Below are 15217 nucleotides of genomic sequence, written 5' to 3'. Positions count from 1 at the left end.
TGAACTAAACCCTGAACTCTCGGTTGATTAACCCCAAACCTTGCTTACTCGAGGTATGTGGTTCCAAAAACAGCGTCCGCGAGTAATTTCATTCAACTCAGAGTATGTTCCTGGTTAAGACTCAAGACATTCTCAAAAGAGCGACGAATCGACGAGTCACTATGGAAACGGACGCTAAGAAAAAGCGCGCCAAACTGTTTCTTTCTTCTTTTGTTGTTTACATGCTTAGTGCATATCGCCACCTAACTGATAGCTGTGCAGTCATTTTAATTTTTTTCCATTTAATCTTTAATCCTTGAGAATGTGAATTATATTGTTTGTTTTATATTAATTATATATTAAGTCATATTAGATATGAGTTTTGATTTAGAATTTAGACATTATAGAAAATGCCCCTCCATGTGTGAGATAATATAACATGTAATACATAAAATAAATAAATATATATAAGTTAAACATTACCTTGTCATAGTGTTTTATAATTTATATAGATAACTCTTATTTATGCCAACAAAAGAAATAATCATATTAGAATAATATATTACCTTATTTACTTATATTAGCACTTCCCTCATTAACATATATATATATATATATATATATATATATATATATATATATATATATATATATATATAATAGGCTATATTACATATTGTAATATTATATAATGCTGTGCAAATCTGTCACGCCCACTGAAGGCTCGCTGAAGTGAACTAACCCTGGAACATAACCTTCTCCGGAGCAGGTTAAGTTCAGAGAGTGAGTTGCTATGACTACTAACATACCCTGAAAGTTACCTCCGGTTTTTTGGAACCGAAAGTTGAGGTTATCCACTTACTTACTCTTAAACATACCCGGGTATGTCACACAACATACAATCTGGAATACCCCCCAGGTGGTGTGTTTGTTATTTATTCAGCATTCATTCATAACGCATACATTAGGACTACATATAATCTAAATAATGAGAACCTAAAATCCGTCAAAATGTCAACCTGTTTAAGCAGCCCAATTCCGCGATAAAACGGTTAAGGCTATAGATCATGGGACAGGTGCGACTACATGCGCATATCAGTTTTGGGGAATTTTTGTCACGCTGAACAACAATAAATACTGTATTTATATTATTGTAAAGGGTAGAGGTAACGTTAATAAAACACAATCGTATAGGTAGCAAATTTAATTTACTTTTGCTGTACCCCTTCTAGTCACAACCCGGCAAAATTTTAATAAATAAATAAATAAACAAACAAATAAATAAACCCGAACTTGGCAAAAGCCTACTTCCGAAAGCACAACCGGACCAGCCTCTCTATAAACCTCTATTGTTTGAACAGATGCATACAACACCACGTGTTGCCGCCTGGGCGAGGTCAAGCGCGCACACTGCGAGGACTGTCAGAGTTCTGTGGGGTTCCTATGTTACGCAAAATTAACATTTAAACAATGACACACGAGTTTCAGTTTTCTGAGACTTTACGAAAATGATTCGCACATTTGATTTGTTCTTTTTGTTGTGCCTAGTTGGTAAGTTATAAACCTGTTCATGAAAAAAAGTTTTATCATAAAGTACGAAAATTAACATTAAGGTTTAAATATTTACGTCGTTTAATTTTGTTCTGCAGGTGTGTTTGATGTCGAGTCGCATGGAGTGTCAGTGATGGTAGGAGATTCTGTCACTCTGGACTCTAACGCTTCTGAAATAGAGCTGAAGAATGAGATCGAGTGGAGGTTTAATGGCATTCTCATAGCTAACGTTATTATGGGCAACCTCACCTATCATGATTATACGAGATTCAAAGACAGACTGAAGCTGGACAGAAACGGATCTCTCACAATCAAAGATACCAGAATAACAGACGCTGGAGTATATGAATTGAGTATTACTAGTAATAGGGAGCATATCAAGAGATTCAGTGTAACTGTTTATGGTGAGTAGAGTATAATATGTCCTCTTCATATTCATAATGTAAACAGGCTACTATATCATTCTTATAGTCTAATAGTAATATATTTCAGGATTGTTTTACTATTTGAATTTACAGATATATTTCAGACTATGGTCCAAATTTACTGTTAAAACCATTTAGACTTTTTAAAACTGTATTTATTTATTTTTATTATTTATAGAGGCATCACCTGTTACACTCTTGAATGTACATTAGTGCAACCAGCCTTTTTTATTATGTATAGACTCTTAAAAATAAAGCTGTTTCATGATACCATAGAAGAACCTTTTTGTCTAAATGGTTCCATAAAGAACCTTTAACATCTGAAGTACCTTTCTGTTTCACAAAATGTTCTTTGTGGCGAAATAAGGTTCTTCAGATTATAAAACGATAAGAAAGAGATGAACCTTTGACTGAATGGTTCTTTGTGGAACCAAAAATGGTTCTTCTATTTTTTTAAGAGTGCATGTGCGTGTATAGGTTTCAAGTTTGCATGTGCGAGTATATGTTTTATATATATATAAGATATATATATATATATATATATGTGTGTATGTATATGTATGTATATATGTGCCAAGGCACCACTTCGTTTCCAGTGTAGACAGCATAATGCTTGCATCCGGTGTAGACACTTACAAAACGTGCAGTGCTGGTAAGGTCATAGTTACCACTAATGCAACATTCAAGAATAAAACATTCTCTTGTACCTCTTAATGTACTCGGGTTTTGTCTTATTTGATGTGTTGCAGCTCCACTATCCATTCCTGTCGTTACCAGTGACATTTCACAGTGTTCATCAGGCTCAAAATGTTCACTGCTGTGTTCAGTGGTGAATGTGAGTCGTGTGACTCTCTCCTGGTACAAAGGAAACAGTTTATTGTCCAGCATCAGTGTGTCTGATCTCAGCATCAGTCTCTCTCTACCTCTGGAGGTGGAATATCAGGAGAAAAACACCTACAGCTGTGTGATCAACAATCCCCTCAATAACAAGACCAAACATGTCTGCATTACCGATCTCTGTCGTTTGTGTTCAGGTATGTTAGCAGTTATCATTTATTTACTGAACCAGTCTCTGGTCAGGTACATTTGTGTGATATTATTTATTTACTGAGTTGGAAAATTTAGTTTCTGAGCTTAAGATCCCTCTTTAGATGAAGTCCTTTATGGCGGAGGGACTGAAGCTGTGATCCGATTGGTCGTCACTGCTCTGGTGGGTCTGGCTGCTGTGGCTGCGTTCATTGTGCTGCTTTATGACATCAGATCCAGAAGAGATGAACAAGAGAGACACCGATGATGGATCAATAATGAATGGATCAAAAAAAATAATGAAGCCTTTTGACAGACTGTGATGATGTGTTTCTAGTTAGGCTAACAGCATTGCAAATATAGTTACATTTTTTATATATTAATTTATATATATATAATAAATATATAAAAATGAAAAATACACAATTATAATGCTATATTTTGTATTATATTACCTTAGCAGTAAATGACAATAAAACAAATTGCCAATAAACAGTGTGCTTTTTAACTCTTTGTTTTTCTTTTTGATAAATAATAAAAGCTTAAATATATTTGCTTTTCCACAATAATAATGGCAGGTTATACTTTTTTTTTTTTTTTTTTATTTAACTTAGTAGATCCTAAATCCAGTATTGTTTTAAGGAAAGTAATTTAAAATCAAATGCAAATTGTATAGCTACATTAGCATAAGAGACATTAGTCTCACACTCATAGAAAAAAAGTGCCAAACTGTCACAGGTCAACAAAAAATAAAAAAATAAAAAAAACCTGAAACTACATGTTAAGTAAGACTGCATAACTGAGCAAGTATATTTGATCCAAGTAGCCAAAAAAAAACCAAAAAAAAACATTGCCATAGTACTGGTAACATTGGTATCAAGTTACACATGTAATTAACGGTATTATTTTCCAAAAAATTTGTTATCATTTTATGCATGTTGCTGTTATGATTTCTGTCTCGTTTTCCCCATCTTGTGTTTAAGGACTCTTATTTTGAAGTGTATTCTTGTTCCTATCAGTGCAGGAATCTAGTTGCACAAGTGTTGCTGTTTTTGCCCGTTGGCTGTTTTTACAAATTCACCACCAGTTTGACAAAACATAAAATAGATGCACATTGTCATGATACTGTTTGCTTCTTTCTTCCTTTACTGTGAGCATCTGATAACAAATAAAATGTCATTATGATTCAAAGTGAATGCTTCTGGATTTACAAAGGTTTTGTTTGAATTGAATCATAAACCAAAACAAGATAATGCTGCCCAGCCAAGTTTTTAAAATGCCACTCAGTTACACAATTCTATAACTGGGCCTGTTTAAACCTTTTTGTAAACATTAAAACGTTAATACAGTCATGATATATGTGCATGTATAAAGTATACATAAATTAGGTAAAAATTCTGTGTTTGCTACAGAATAATCATTCAAAGGATCAACAGTTTTTTTTTTCTCACATTTATTCAAATCAAACCAAAGAAGTGAATATGTACAGTACGTGTTTCAATTCGACAGATTACTCACTCAACACAACCAATCAGACACTGGATCACACTGGACAGAACAACACAGAAGAAAGATATAATGTATATTTGGAGCAAACAGTATGTGGACACAATGTTCTATTTAAAAGGCTTAATTATTCCAGTAATTCCAATGAAGATGAACCTTAACGCCACAGCATACATTTTTTATTCTAGATAACTATTCAGTGAGAAAGCAGTCAGAACAAATCAAACATGTAGTGTTTCTTTACAAATAATAAACACCAACAACCAACATCTCATTAATAATGCAGGTAAACATTTCTGCTTTTAGTACACCGTTGTCATGTAACCATATCCCAGTTCTGTCAGAAATACTGGACACACATCACATTTGTTGAAATAATAATCTCACTGAAAATATTTCTCAAGTCAGTTGGAGCACTCATAGTATGCACAGCACATACAGCTAAAGCAGCAGGCACCACAGAATGACGTCAACATGCTAGATGTAGTGTGAATACATATGTAGGCCTTACTGAGCATACAGTTAAGTACATTATACATTAATGTACAGTAGCTATACATCCATAGTTTGAAGATAATGAATGAGTTTGAATGACAAGCATCAACTTCACCTTCACCTTTCCCTATATATATATATATATATATATATATATATATATATATATATATATATATATATAGATATATATATATATATATACATTTCAAATAAAAAAAGTCTTAACTCCTTTCACAGTGCACATATGGTTGATTCTCAAACTCTAATGTGAACTGACTATGACCTACTGCTGTTGGTCATTGTTTAGCTGCTGCCTCCTATAGCACTTCATTTGTTTCACCATCTATAATAAACAGAAAAGAATCACAAGCGTTACAAGGAGAGAGATAAATAGTTCTGATCTACATGTAATGTTAATGCTACAGCTACACAAACCCAAAGAAATTTACAATAAAAGCTGCAAAATAAACGATACATTTTACAGTTATTTATCTTTCAAGCCACATTCATTTCATTTTCATATATATATATATATATATATATTGTTTTACATTTTCTAACAGGTGAACTCAAATGGTAAAATCAATACAAATAAAACATCAAAGGAGATGTGTGCAGTGTTTTGATGTTAAAATACTTATCCCAGTTTAATATGCAGAGATGACTATAAGAAATGAGCTGCTGATAGGTTAATTTCTGAAACTCTGGCTCTGGGACTTACGAAACATTGACCTGTTTGTTTAAGCATTTAATGTTGAGTCAGAACAGATGGACTCAAACTGCTAATTTAGTCAAGAAATCTCTAGCTTCCCCCTATTAACCAAACATTTTCTGTCATTTGAATATGTCAGGTTGACATATTCAATTTCATGCTTGAATTATACTCATTTTACTTACTCTTCTTACATGGCCAACATATTTCAAACCAACCCATCTTGAGCCCAATACAGATTCCAATTCCGATCAGGATTAAGATAACAACAATTCCTGCCAACACTGGGCCAGTTGTCTCCCAATGTGAACGCGGGGGGAGCTCTGTAATAGATCAGCAAATATTCCTGCTATTGAAGACATATGTTGACAAGAGGCAGATTGACATTTTAATTTATTCCTAATGGCTATACATGCATGAACAATAATATGAGGCATTTCATAAGACTGCAGTACCCGGTTCTATGTCTGCCAGTGATCACTAGTGAAAATCTTGCCTCATTTCAAGTACTCTAATGTCACCATTGTGGATGACTGTTGATTTGATAATACGAATCCAACTCAAAGTTGTCCATCCTCCAGGGGGAGACTGACGCACAAAGGAATCCTTCATTGTGTCACATTGAAATATCCTCACATTTTTTTTTTTGTTATAGATCACCCAAAAAAATGAAAATTGTGTAATCATTTTCTCAACCTGTTGTCATTCTAAACCTACTTTCTTCTAGCAAACAAAAAGAAGCTCAAATGTTATTTAATGTTCCACAGAAGAAGGAAAGCAATATCTATTTGGAATGACATGATGGTGCATTAATAATGACAGACATTTCATGTTTTAAGTGAAATATCCTGCAAGCTAGCAACTGTCATTTAAACCTAAATAATAATAATAATGCTGAGAAATTTAGATTGCACTGTTGACTGTACGATTAACGGTAACACTTTAGAATAATGGTCCATTAGTTAATGTTAGTTAATTCATTAATTAACATGAACAAACAATGAACAATACATTTATAACTGTATTTATTCATCTTTGTTAATGTTAGTTAATGAAAATACAGTTATTCATTGTTAGTTCATGCTAATTCCCAGTGCATTAACTAATGTTAACAAGCACAACTTTTGATTTGAATAACGCATTAGTTAATGTTGAAATTAACATCAACTGAGATTAATAAATGCTGTAGAAGGATTGTTCTTGCTTAGATGATGTTAACTAAAGTAGGTAACTAACATTAACTAATGGACCATTATTCTAAAGTGTTACGCAATTAACAATACATTTTTGACTGCATTAATTCAATATTAGATAAGAATCTGAGCATTTAAACCGTTCTCTGTATGGTAGGGTTTACATAAAAATATATCATTTGATAATTGTAGAACCCAACAGATTCATAAAAAACAATACATGATAGAAAAGTCTGAGCCACTCACCACTAACTGCAATATGGAATTTCTTGTGTAAGATCATGCTGCTGTTGTTGATCTCCAGATCATAGTCTCCAGAATGTTCAGTTTGGATGTTTCTGATGGTGAGGTCTCCAGTAAGATCATTCAGTTTGATCATGTTTTTCCATCTAGCATCAGTAGTGCCATTTAATCCATTAACTTGCTCGAGACCATCGACGGTCCCGAGGTTAGTAAGTTTACATTTACTGAATAATTTTACTATCAAAGTCTTAATTAATATAGACTTACAATATGTCATTCGACAGTTTAAAGGCTCAGGATTCTAAATATATGACCGCGATATTATAACAATAAGATATTTCTCATTTGTATTAGGATTTCGTATAATTACACGCAACATTTAAACATTGAGTTCTGAACTGTTTTTGTTCAGAGACGATGACGGATAAATTCAGTCATGCAGATATCAGTGTGGTGTTCATGATAACTATTTGAAACAAAAAATCAGTTAGACTTTTAATTAAAAAATTTCAAATTTAAGACAAATATTGAGGTGACATTTGTTTTGATTAAGTAATATTTCTCAAGGGACTATTACATTTCTTTTATATTTTACATCAAATTTTGCACTCTGAGGTTGTTTCAGTAATAAAACCCTATATTATCATATTTGTTAGAGTCTTACGAATAAAATAAACCTGTTGTCAGCATTTTTTCTGCAGCACTGATTGGTCAGCGATTCAAAACACTCTAATAGCGTAACCTCCAGAAATGCTCAACCCAGTCTTCACTGTGCACAGTCAGTCAATGCAACGCTAGTTAAAATTTTGATGGGTGTAAAATGCAGCCAACAAAAGATTACAGAGAATTATGTGGATTGTTTAGATTCTTCAGTTAGCCATATGTAGATTTTTAAGAATAGAACTTGTCATTGAGAATATTAGTGTTATTCAGTCTTACTGAATTTACCTTGTGTAATTCATAGGCCACTGGCATCATAAAAAAAATAGTAAATTTTATTAACTGTATTCGTACAGGTTTTTTCAAGCACCCCCCTCATCTTCCATTGGTTACTTAAACATTAAGTCATGCACTAATCTCACTCCAGTGGTTAAGTCAATGTTGCTTTGCCAAGCTGATTGTGATGCTCAAACAGTTTAAAAAAACACAACAACATCATTTTTTTCATACATACATTCCTCATTAATAAATATTAAATAACTCACCAATAAAATACCCACCCTACCAAACAAACTGGGAGATAAAAAAAGATAATTTAACACTGAGAACACATCACTTTTAATTCGTAAAGTCAATGTGAATCAAATTTTGCAACCCATTTTATTGCAACTGATTTTTATCCAATTTGGTGCATTGCTAAGTGAAATAGTACATCCAATGAGGAAACAATGGGACCCAGCCTGATTTTATACATCAGAATGGATTAGATGGTAAAAAGTGGGTGTTCCTTTTGAGAATTGGAGCCTGATTTGAATGTGAGTTACAGCTATTCTTAAAACACTTGTATTAAGTGCTCTTTTTAAAAGTAGCATTCTTCAAGAAGAAAAGCTTAGATGAACCTAATTTTCAGTGGCTCCGTCTTCTAATTTGATTTATAAATTGGTCAGTATTGTGGCTTTGAGTTCATTGCTTTTAAAGTTGCTCTGACACATTTCCATTTATTTACACCTAAATACCTTTCATGTAAATATATTAACTATTACATGTCAAAATATTTAAGCTTCTCTTAATTTATGTCTACATTGCAATAATAATTTCGGATACTTGAGCAACGAACTCTTAACTAGTATCTTTCTAAAGAGACCCCAGTTATGTCTGTAGCCCAGAGGGTTCATGAACTGTGACTGTTTTAGTTTGTGTAGGTCAGGTTTGTGTTTGAGCTCAACGAGTGAGGGCGACTGTTAAATGGTTAAGTGAGCAATGAGAGTGCCTTGGCCTCCAAACTTCCACACAATCTGATCACCTCCTTGTATTTTAATAACACCAGTGTGTAGAGTAAACGAATCTCCCTCCATCAGTGACACTGACTGCACATCATCTGTCACAGCAACAAACACATGAACAATGTTTGGAAAGAGTTATACTTGTATATACTAATTGGTGAACATCACCATACTGTGTGGCTGGATTGCATCGAGTCTATTAACTTTCTCGTCCTACCTATTCATCTTTTGGACTGGCTTTTCATAAATATGTAATATTACCTGAACTGAAAATTGTTCTAAAATAAATCTCTGAAATCGTATTTAGTATGTATTTAGTTTTAAAGTTCTGTTCTACCTGATAATATTATTTGTATAAATTTTTTTCTATTGCAAGTTTTGCTCAGAATAAGCACACTGTACTCTGAATGTCTTTTCCATGTGCCGTTTTTATTTTTAACTATTTATTTTACAGATGAAAAATCCAAATCAATCTATAAAGGGGACACCTGATCATTTTGCAGTACATAAACTGTTCTCAAACAATTAAAGGTGCACTAAGCGATTCCGAGAAACACTGAATATAGTCTTGACAGCCTGATCTCACGGCAATTCGTTCATATTTTACGAGGTGGCTAATTCGTATGAATTTGTACAACCTCATTCGTACAAATTCATACGATTTGTGCTAAATCATATGCATTTTACGAGTTGCACAATTCGCATGAATTTGTACAAATGACCTACACCTAACCCTGCCCCTAAACCTACCCATCACTGGGGTCTAGACAAATCGTACAAAATCGTACGAGTGAGGTCATTCAAATTCGTACGAATTAGCCACCTTGTAAAATATGTACAAATTGGTCGTGAGATAGCATTGAGTTTTGAATGAACAGAATTAATTAATTAACACCTTCATTACACCAACTCAAAAACAAAAAAATCCACTTAATGATAAAAATCATTTCTCTTTAACATGAATTGACACTCAAAACGGTCCTGTTACTATTGAAAATCAGTGTTGGGCAGTAACTAGTTATAGTAATAATATTACTTTTTGCAGTAACTAGTAGTGTTACTTATTACGAATACAATTTCAGTTACCATCCCTAAAACAGCTCCATACATAGTTACTTTTTATGCCTCAACTCCTACTAATCTGAAGTGCAACAATCCAATAATTCCTACATTTAATTTCAAAATTTGAATGACTTGACAGGCACATGAAGCCACCAGTACAGCAGGTAAGATTAGAATGTGGAAAATCTTACATTCAGGGGATGGAAATATTGTAATTACTTTGATTTTGTTAGGATAAAAGATAGTTATGGCATTAGTTCACTCTGGCAATGCATGGCTTGCCCAGCCACATATCTCTGATCCTGATATAAATTGTATTAGATGTCTAAAATGTTACTAACAACATATTTCTGCCTCATCATTTGGCCAAATGGCCTTCCTGCTCTTGTCTCTCTTTATTGCTGTAAAATTTTCCAATATTAATGCGCTCCCTAAAGCTTTTGCCTGATCCTAAGCCTTCTTTTTCCAGTGATATTCTCCTGATCTTTTCTATTTTGTAATGTCTCTCAGCCCTCTCTCTATCTACAGTCTTTCTTAAAATCTCTAGGGCTGCCCGTGAATAAAGATTTTCCTAGTCAACCGTTAGTCGTTCATTTAAACAATTAGTTAATTGGTCAGGGGTGAAGTATTAAACCATAATAAGGAGCATTTAAAAGATAAATAAAGCTCTCAGTGAATGCATAAACCTTATCACAGAGACACCACATCACTTCACATAAACTTTGAGATCAAAACGCAAACAGATTAGGCTAAATAATCTATAATGCAAATAACAGAGAAATAAACACAAGTTTGCCTAAGTTGTCGGGGAGAAGTAAGCTTTGTGTATTGCTCACAATTTAGACAACTACTGCTGATTGGCTACAAGTGTTTTGGGGTTCGGTCCAATTCACTTTCAACACCATTTCTCCGAAATCACATACTGCACCTTGAATCTATGTAATTATCAGTTTACAGTTATTATAAGACAAGTTACTCACCACGGACAGTAACACTGAATTTCTTCGATATCTCAGTTGTGCTCTTGATCTTTAGTTGATAAAGTCCAGTGTGTTCAGTTCTGATGTTTTTGATGATCAGAGATCCAGTCTGTTTGTCCAGCTCCAGTCGGTCTCTGAATCTCTCATTATCATTGGCAGAGAAAATTCCAGCTGCTTCATTCATTTTAGCTATAATAGAGTTATCATCATCTCCAAACATCCACAGTATGGTATCATCCCGCTGTATTGCAGTAACATTAGTGTTTAAAGTGACAGAATCTCCCTCCACCACTACCACCGTCTTCACTCCATCTGCCACAGCAACAAAACACATCTGAGAGAGCAAAGAGAAATTGTTAATATTTGTTTCTGTTAATTATTAATAAGGTTTTTTTTTTTTTTTTAAACAACAAATTTACTGTATAACTAAATTTCAACCATAGTCACTGCATGGAAGGCATAAATAGGCCTAGGCCTATACTAGGCGTTATCCATTATAACTATTAAAAATTAAAGGGAAGAGAAAACATACTCATGCCAGAATACTGCTCTATCCTTGCCATGTTGTGTTCATCATTGGTTTTGACATGACCAGATGGAGAAACTGGAAAACACAAGAGAATAAAATTGAACAAGAATTGTTTATTTTCATAGCTTCAGATGTCAGCTTTTGCTATAAATATGATAATGCATTATTATAGACACTTTTATACAAACGTTGATTTTTTGATCTTGCTAAAACAGTAAACAATAAGTTTTCACTAACAAAATTCCTATTATTGCTTCAGCTCAAACAACAGTGCTGTCCATTTAAGAAAAAATATGTTTGGATTTTACAATGTTGACTGAACAGTACATAGCGGAAAGAAGCAAAACATGTCAAATTACATTAAGCCTAAACATTACAAATATATATATATATATATATATATATACTATATATATATATTATATTATATATATATATATATATATATATATATATATATATACACACACGTCTCAAACTTGAATAGGCTAATGTTTGCATATTTATCTCATACAAATAATCTGAGTAAACTGTGCACATCAGTGTCAAGTACAAAGAGTGCTACTGAAAAAACCAGGCCGTCAGCGCCCTCTAGTGTCTCTAATCTTCAAACACACATACATACACAACTAGCTTACCCTCGAAATACACTCGCATTGGTCTAGTGTGATTTATCACAACAACGTCCATTTGTTGAGAAGTAATACACATTTGTATGTATTAAAACACTGGAGATATTAAAGTTAGAAGATATCAGCGAATGCTCATTTTCTGTTTCTGGCTTATATTGAAACCGAAAGTGTTGAATATGAATAAAAATAGGCTGATACAAATCAAGGGGACTTACCGTCCACGAGTAATAAAATCCAACAAATGAAGGAAAGGTTCCTCATACTTATATGTCGCTTCTGACCGCATCTAAACTGAATGAGAACCGTGATTCATCAGTATTCTAATAATGGACTCGCAGCGAACAGACCAAGTCACGTGATTTCCGCGAAAGAGGTAAAAGAGGACGCGTTACGTCATACCATTTCGAAGCGTTTCAACGTAAACCTGGACTGGGTCAAAACGTCAAACATATTCATACAGGGAGACTTGTTCATGGTATAAAATAGGCTTTTTATTAGGGTTTGTGATCATTTTGGGGGCTTACTTCTGTAATGAACTTTAATAGCTTTTAAAAATTGTTGAGTGTCCAGGGGCCAGTTAATAATGACCTAGTAAGAAAAATGGTGTTATTTTATTTTATGTTTATTCACCAGCAGCAACCATCATTAGCTATTCTAAACAAGCCACATGTGATCCCTACATTTATCAAAACAGTGTCATATTTAAGAACAGTTCTTAAGTTATAAAATTGCCCATGAGAACGTAAAAACACAAATAATTGAAAACATATTTCATTGTAATAATAAATGCTATTTGATTCTTGAAAATTGTGTGGCAATGTTGATGGCTAATAGTTGTTTTTAAAGGGTCTTTCTCTCTTTATAATGTTTGCCATTGTACAATGTGGATAAAATTAATTTTAAGATTTGAGACTCTCCATCACAGTATTTTGTCATTTGTTTTCGTCAAACACTTTGGACATTTGTTTGTTTAATTTAATTCAGTTTTGTTTCAAATACCACAGTAGTCTTTTTAACTGTCAGTTTATTTTCTTTCAGCTCACCCACCCATTCCTGTTTTTATCACTCCTCAAAATCCTTCATAATCATCATCAGATAGCTCACAGAAAATAAGAACCCTGTCATCATTCAATTACCCTCATGTAATTTTAACTTTCTCCCTTTCTTTTGTCTATGGGACATAAAATATGTTATTTTAAAGACTGTTGACAAGTGGTTTAGTGGTACATGTGGTGTGTTGGTGATCTTCATTGTCCTTAGCACAGTTGTACAGCTCTCATGAGAACCACAGAATAAAAATAAAAACAAACCTCAAACTGACAACTCCCGTTCTATGACACATAACATTTGATTATATGAAAAAAACCTACTATTTTGTTCATTATATAGTAAGAGAGAAGGAGATTTGAAATCCACCCCTTCACTGTATATTTACACAATGTATTACAATTCAAAATTGGCAAAAGAGATGATTAAAATAGCTAAATAAAAAATTCTATCAGTGAGAGCAAACGGATAAACTTAAAATAAGGAGTAAATGAGGTCTATTCACACCTCAATTGTCAAATCTTTACTGTTTTATGTACAGAGTATAATGTAACAAACACAATTAAATATACTTAGATATAAATATATCATGTGCCTTATATATCACATTCCTCTTGTTTCGCCAAATAGGCTAACTGTTATGGAGGAGTTGCTAAAACTTATGTGCAAGTATTTGGAAGGCAACGACAGCCAGTTTTGTCTTCATTTTCCAGGCCTTTCCTAAATTACTGTCTTACGGACTGTTCACTGCAGTGAGTGAGCCCTTCTTAGTGCTGCTCAGAACACCAGAACTCATCCGCTTTGAGGTGTGTCTGTAGCCAATGTGTACAGGTGCATCTCAATAAATTAGAATGTTGTGGAAAAGTTCTTTATTTCAGTAATTCAACTCAAATTGTGAAACTCGTGTATTAAATAAATTTCAGTGCAACCGAACTGAAAATAGTCAGTCTTGGGTTATTTTATTGTGATGATTTTGGACTTCAAAGTTAACAAAAACCACCAATCACTATCTCAACAAATTAGAATACTTCACAAGACAAATACAAAAAAAATTAGTGAATGATGTTGGCCTGTACTGGAAAGTATGTTAATTTACTGTACATGTACTCTATACTTGGTAGGGGGGGGGGGGGGGGGGGGGAATTCCTTGGCGTTAATCACTGCCTCAATTCGGCCGTGCCATGGAGGTGATCAGTTTTTGTGGCACGGGCTGAGGTGGTAATGGTAAGCCCCAGGTTTCTTTGACAGTGGCTTTCAGCTCATCTGCATTTTTTTGTCTCTTGTTTCTAATTTCTCCTCGTTGAACAATACCCCATAGATTTCAGGGCTTGGTAAGTTTGCTGGCCCAGTCAAGCACATCAACACCATGGTCATTTAAACCAACTCTTGATGCTTTTGGTCAGTGTGGGGCAGGTGCAAAATTCCTGCTGGAAAATGAAATCAGCATCTTCAAAAAGCTGGCTCAGCCGAAGGGAAGCATGAGGTTCTCCAAAATATCTCTTGGTAAAGGGGTGCAAGTGACTTTGGTTTTCCAAAAAACACAATGGACCAACACCAGCAGATGACATTGCACCCCAAATCAATCACAGACTGTGGAAACTTAACACTGGACTTCAGCAACTTGGGCCTACGAGCTTCTCTCCACCCTTCCCTCCAGACTCTAGGACCTTGGTTTCCCAACATGAATACAAAACTTGCTCTAATCTGAAAAGATGATTTTGGACCACTGGGCAACAGGTCCAGTTCTTCTTCCCTTAGCCCAGGTTAAGACGCCTCTGATGTTGTCTGTGGTTCGCAGCAAATTCCTGTTGACGCCGTCTGTGTGTGGTGGGTCTTGATGTCTTGACCCCAGGCCTCAGTCCATTCCTTGTGAAGTTCACGTGCTCAATTC

General features: G+C 34.2%; 2 protein-coding genes across 2 annotated transcripts; one reads left to right on the top strand and one right to left on the bottom strand.

The window, feature by feature from the left end:
• The first annotated feature begins 1355 nt into the window (after positions 1 to 1355).
• Positions 1356 to 3379, top strand: LOC109052378 (SLAM family member 5-like). Its single transcript, XM_019069829.2, has 4 exons — positions 1356 to 1530; positions 1629 to 1934; positions 2705 to 2989; positions 3107 to 3379. The coding sequence occupies exons 1-4, from the start codon at positions 1488 to 1490 to the stop codon at positions 3247 to 3249; spliced, it is 777 nt and encodes a 258-aa protein (XP_018925374.1). The 5' UTR covers positions 1356 to 1487; the 3' UTR covers positions 3250 to 3379.
• Positions 3380 to 5168: 1789 nt separating this feature from the next.
• LOC109052363 lies at positions 5169 to 12640 on the bottom strand. Its single transcript, XM_042777248.1, has 7 exons — positions 12495 to 12640; positions 11651 to 11722; positions 11119 to 11452; positions 9047 to 9171; positions 7137 to 7302; positions 5883 to 6020; positions 5169 to 5328 (listed from the first exon to the last, which is right to left on the bottom strand). Exons 3-7 carry the CDS (start codon positions 11450 to 11452, stop codon positions 5303 to 5305), a joined length of 789 nt encoding a protein of 262 aa, XP_042633182.1. The 5' UTR covers positions 11651 to 11722; positions 12495 to 12640; the 3' UTR covers positions 5169 to 5302.
• Between the last annotated feature and the right edge of the window lie 2577 nt (positions 12641 to 15217).

The sequence above is a fragment of the Cyprinus carpio genome, chromosome A20 (genome assembly GCF_018340385.1).
Source record: "Cyprinus carpio isolate SPL01 chromosome A20, ASM1834038v1, whole genome shotgun sequence".
In the NCBI taxonomy this organism is placed as follows: Eukaryota; Metazoa; Chordata; class Actinopteri; order Cypriniformes; family Cyprinidae; genus Cyprinus; species Cyprinus carpio.
This window is presented reverse-complemented; position numbering and strand designations above follow the sequence as displayed.

Coding starts and splice junctions, on each gene's coding strand:
- LOC109052378 (XM_019069829.2), top strand. CDS start 1,488: ATGATTCGCACATTTGATTTGTTCTTTTTGTTGTGCCTAGTTG. Junction 1,531..1,628: donor CTTTTTGTTGTGCCTAGTTG/GTAAGTTATAAA, acceptor TTTGTTCTGCAG/GTGTGTTTGATGTCGAGTCG. Junction 2,990..3,106: donor TCTCTGTCGTTTGTGTTCAG/GTATGTTAGCAG, acceptor ATCCCTCTTTAG/ATGAAGTCCTTTATGGCGGA.
- LOC109052363 (XM_042777248.1), bottom strand. CDS start 11,452: ATGTGTTTTGTTGCTGTGGCAGATGGAGTGAAGACGGTGGTAGTGGTG. Junction 9,172..11,118: donor ATTCAGTGTTACTGTCCGTG/GTGAGTAACTTG, acceptor TTGCTGTGACAG/ATGATGTGCAGTCAGTGTCA. Junction 5,329..5,882: donor ATGTTGGCCATGTAAGAAGA/GTAAGTAAAATG, acceptor TGTTTATTATAG/ATGGTGAAACAAATGAAGTG.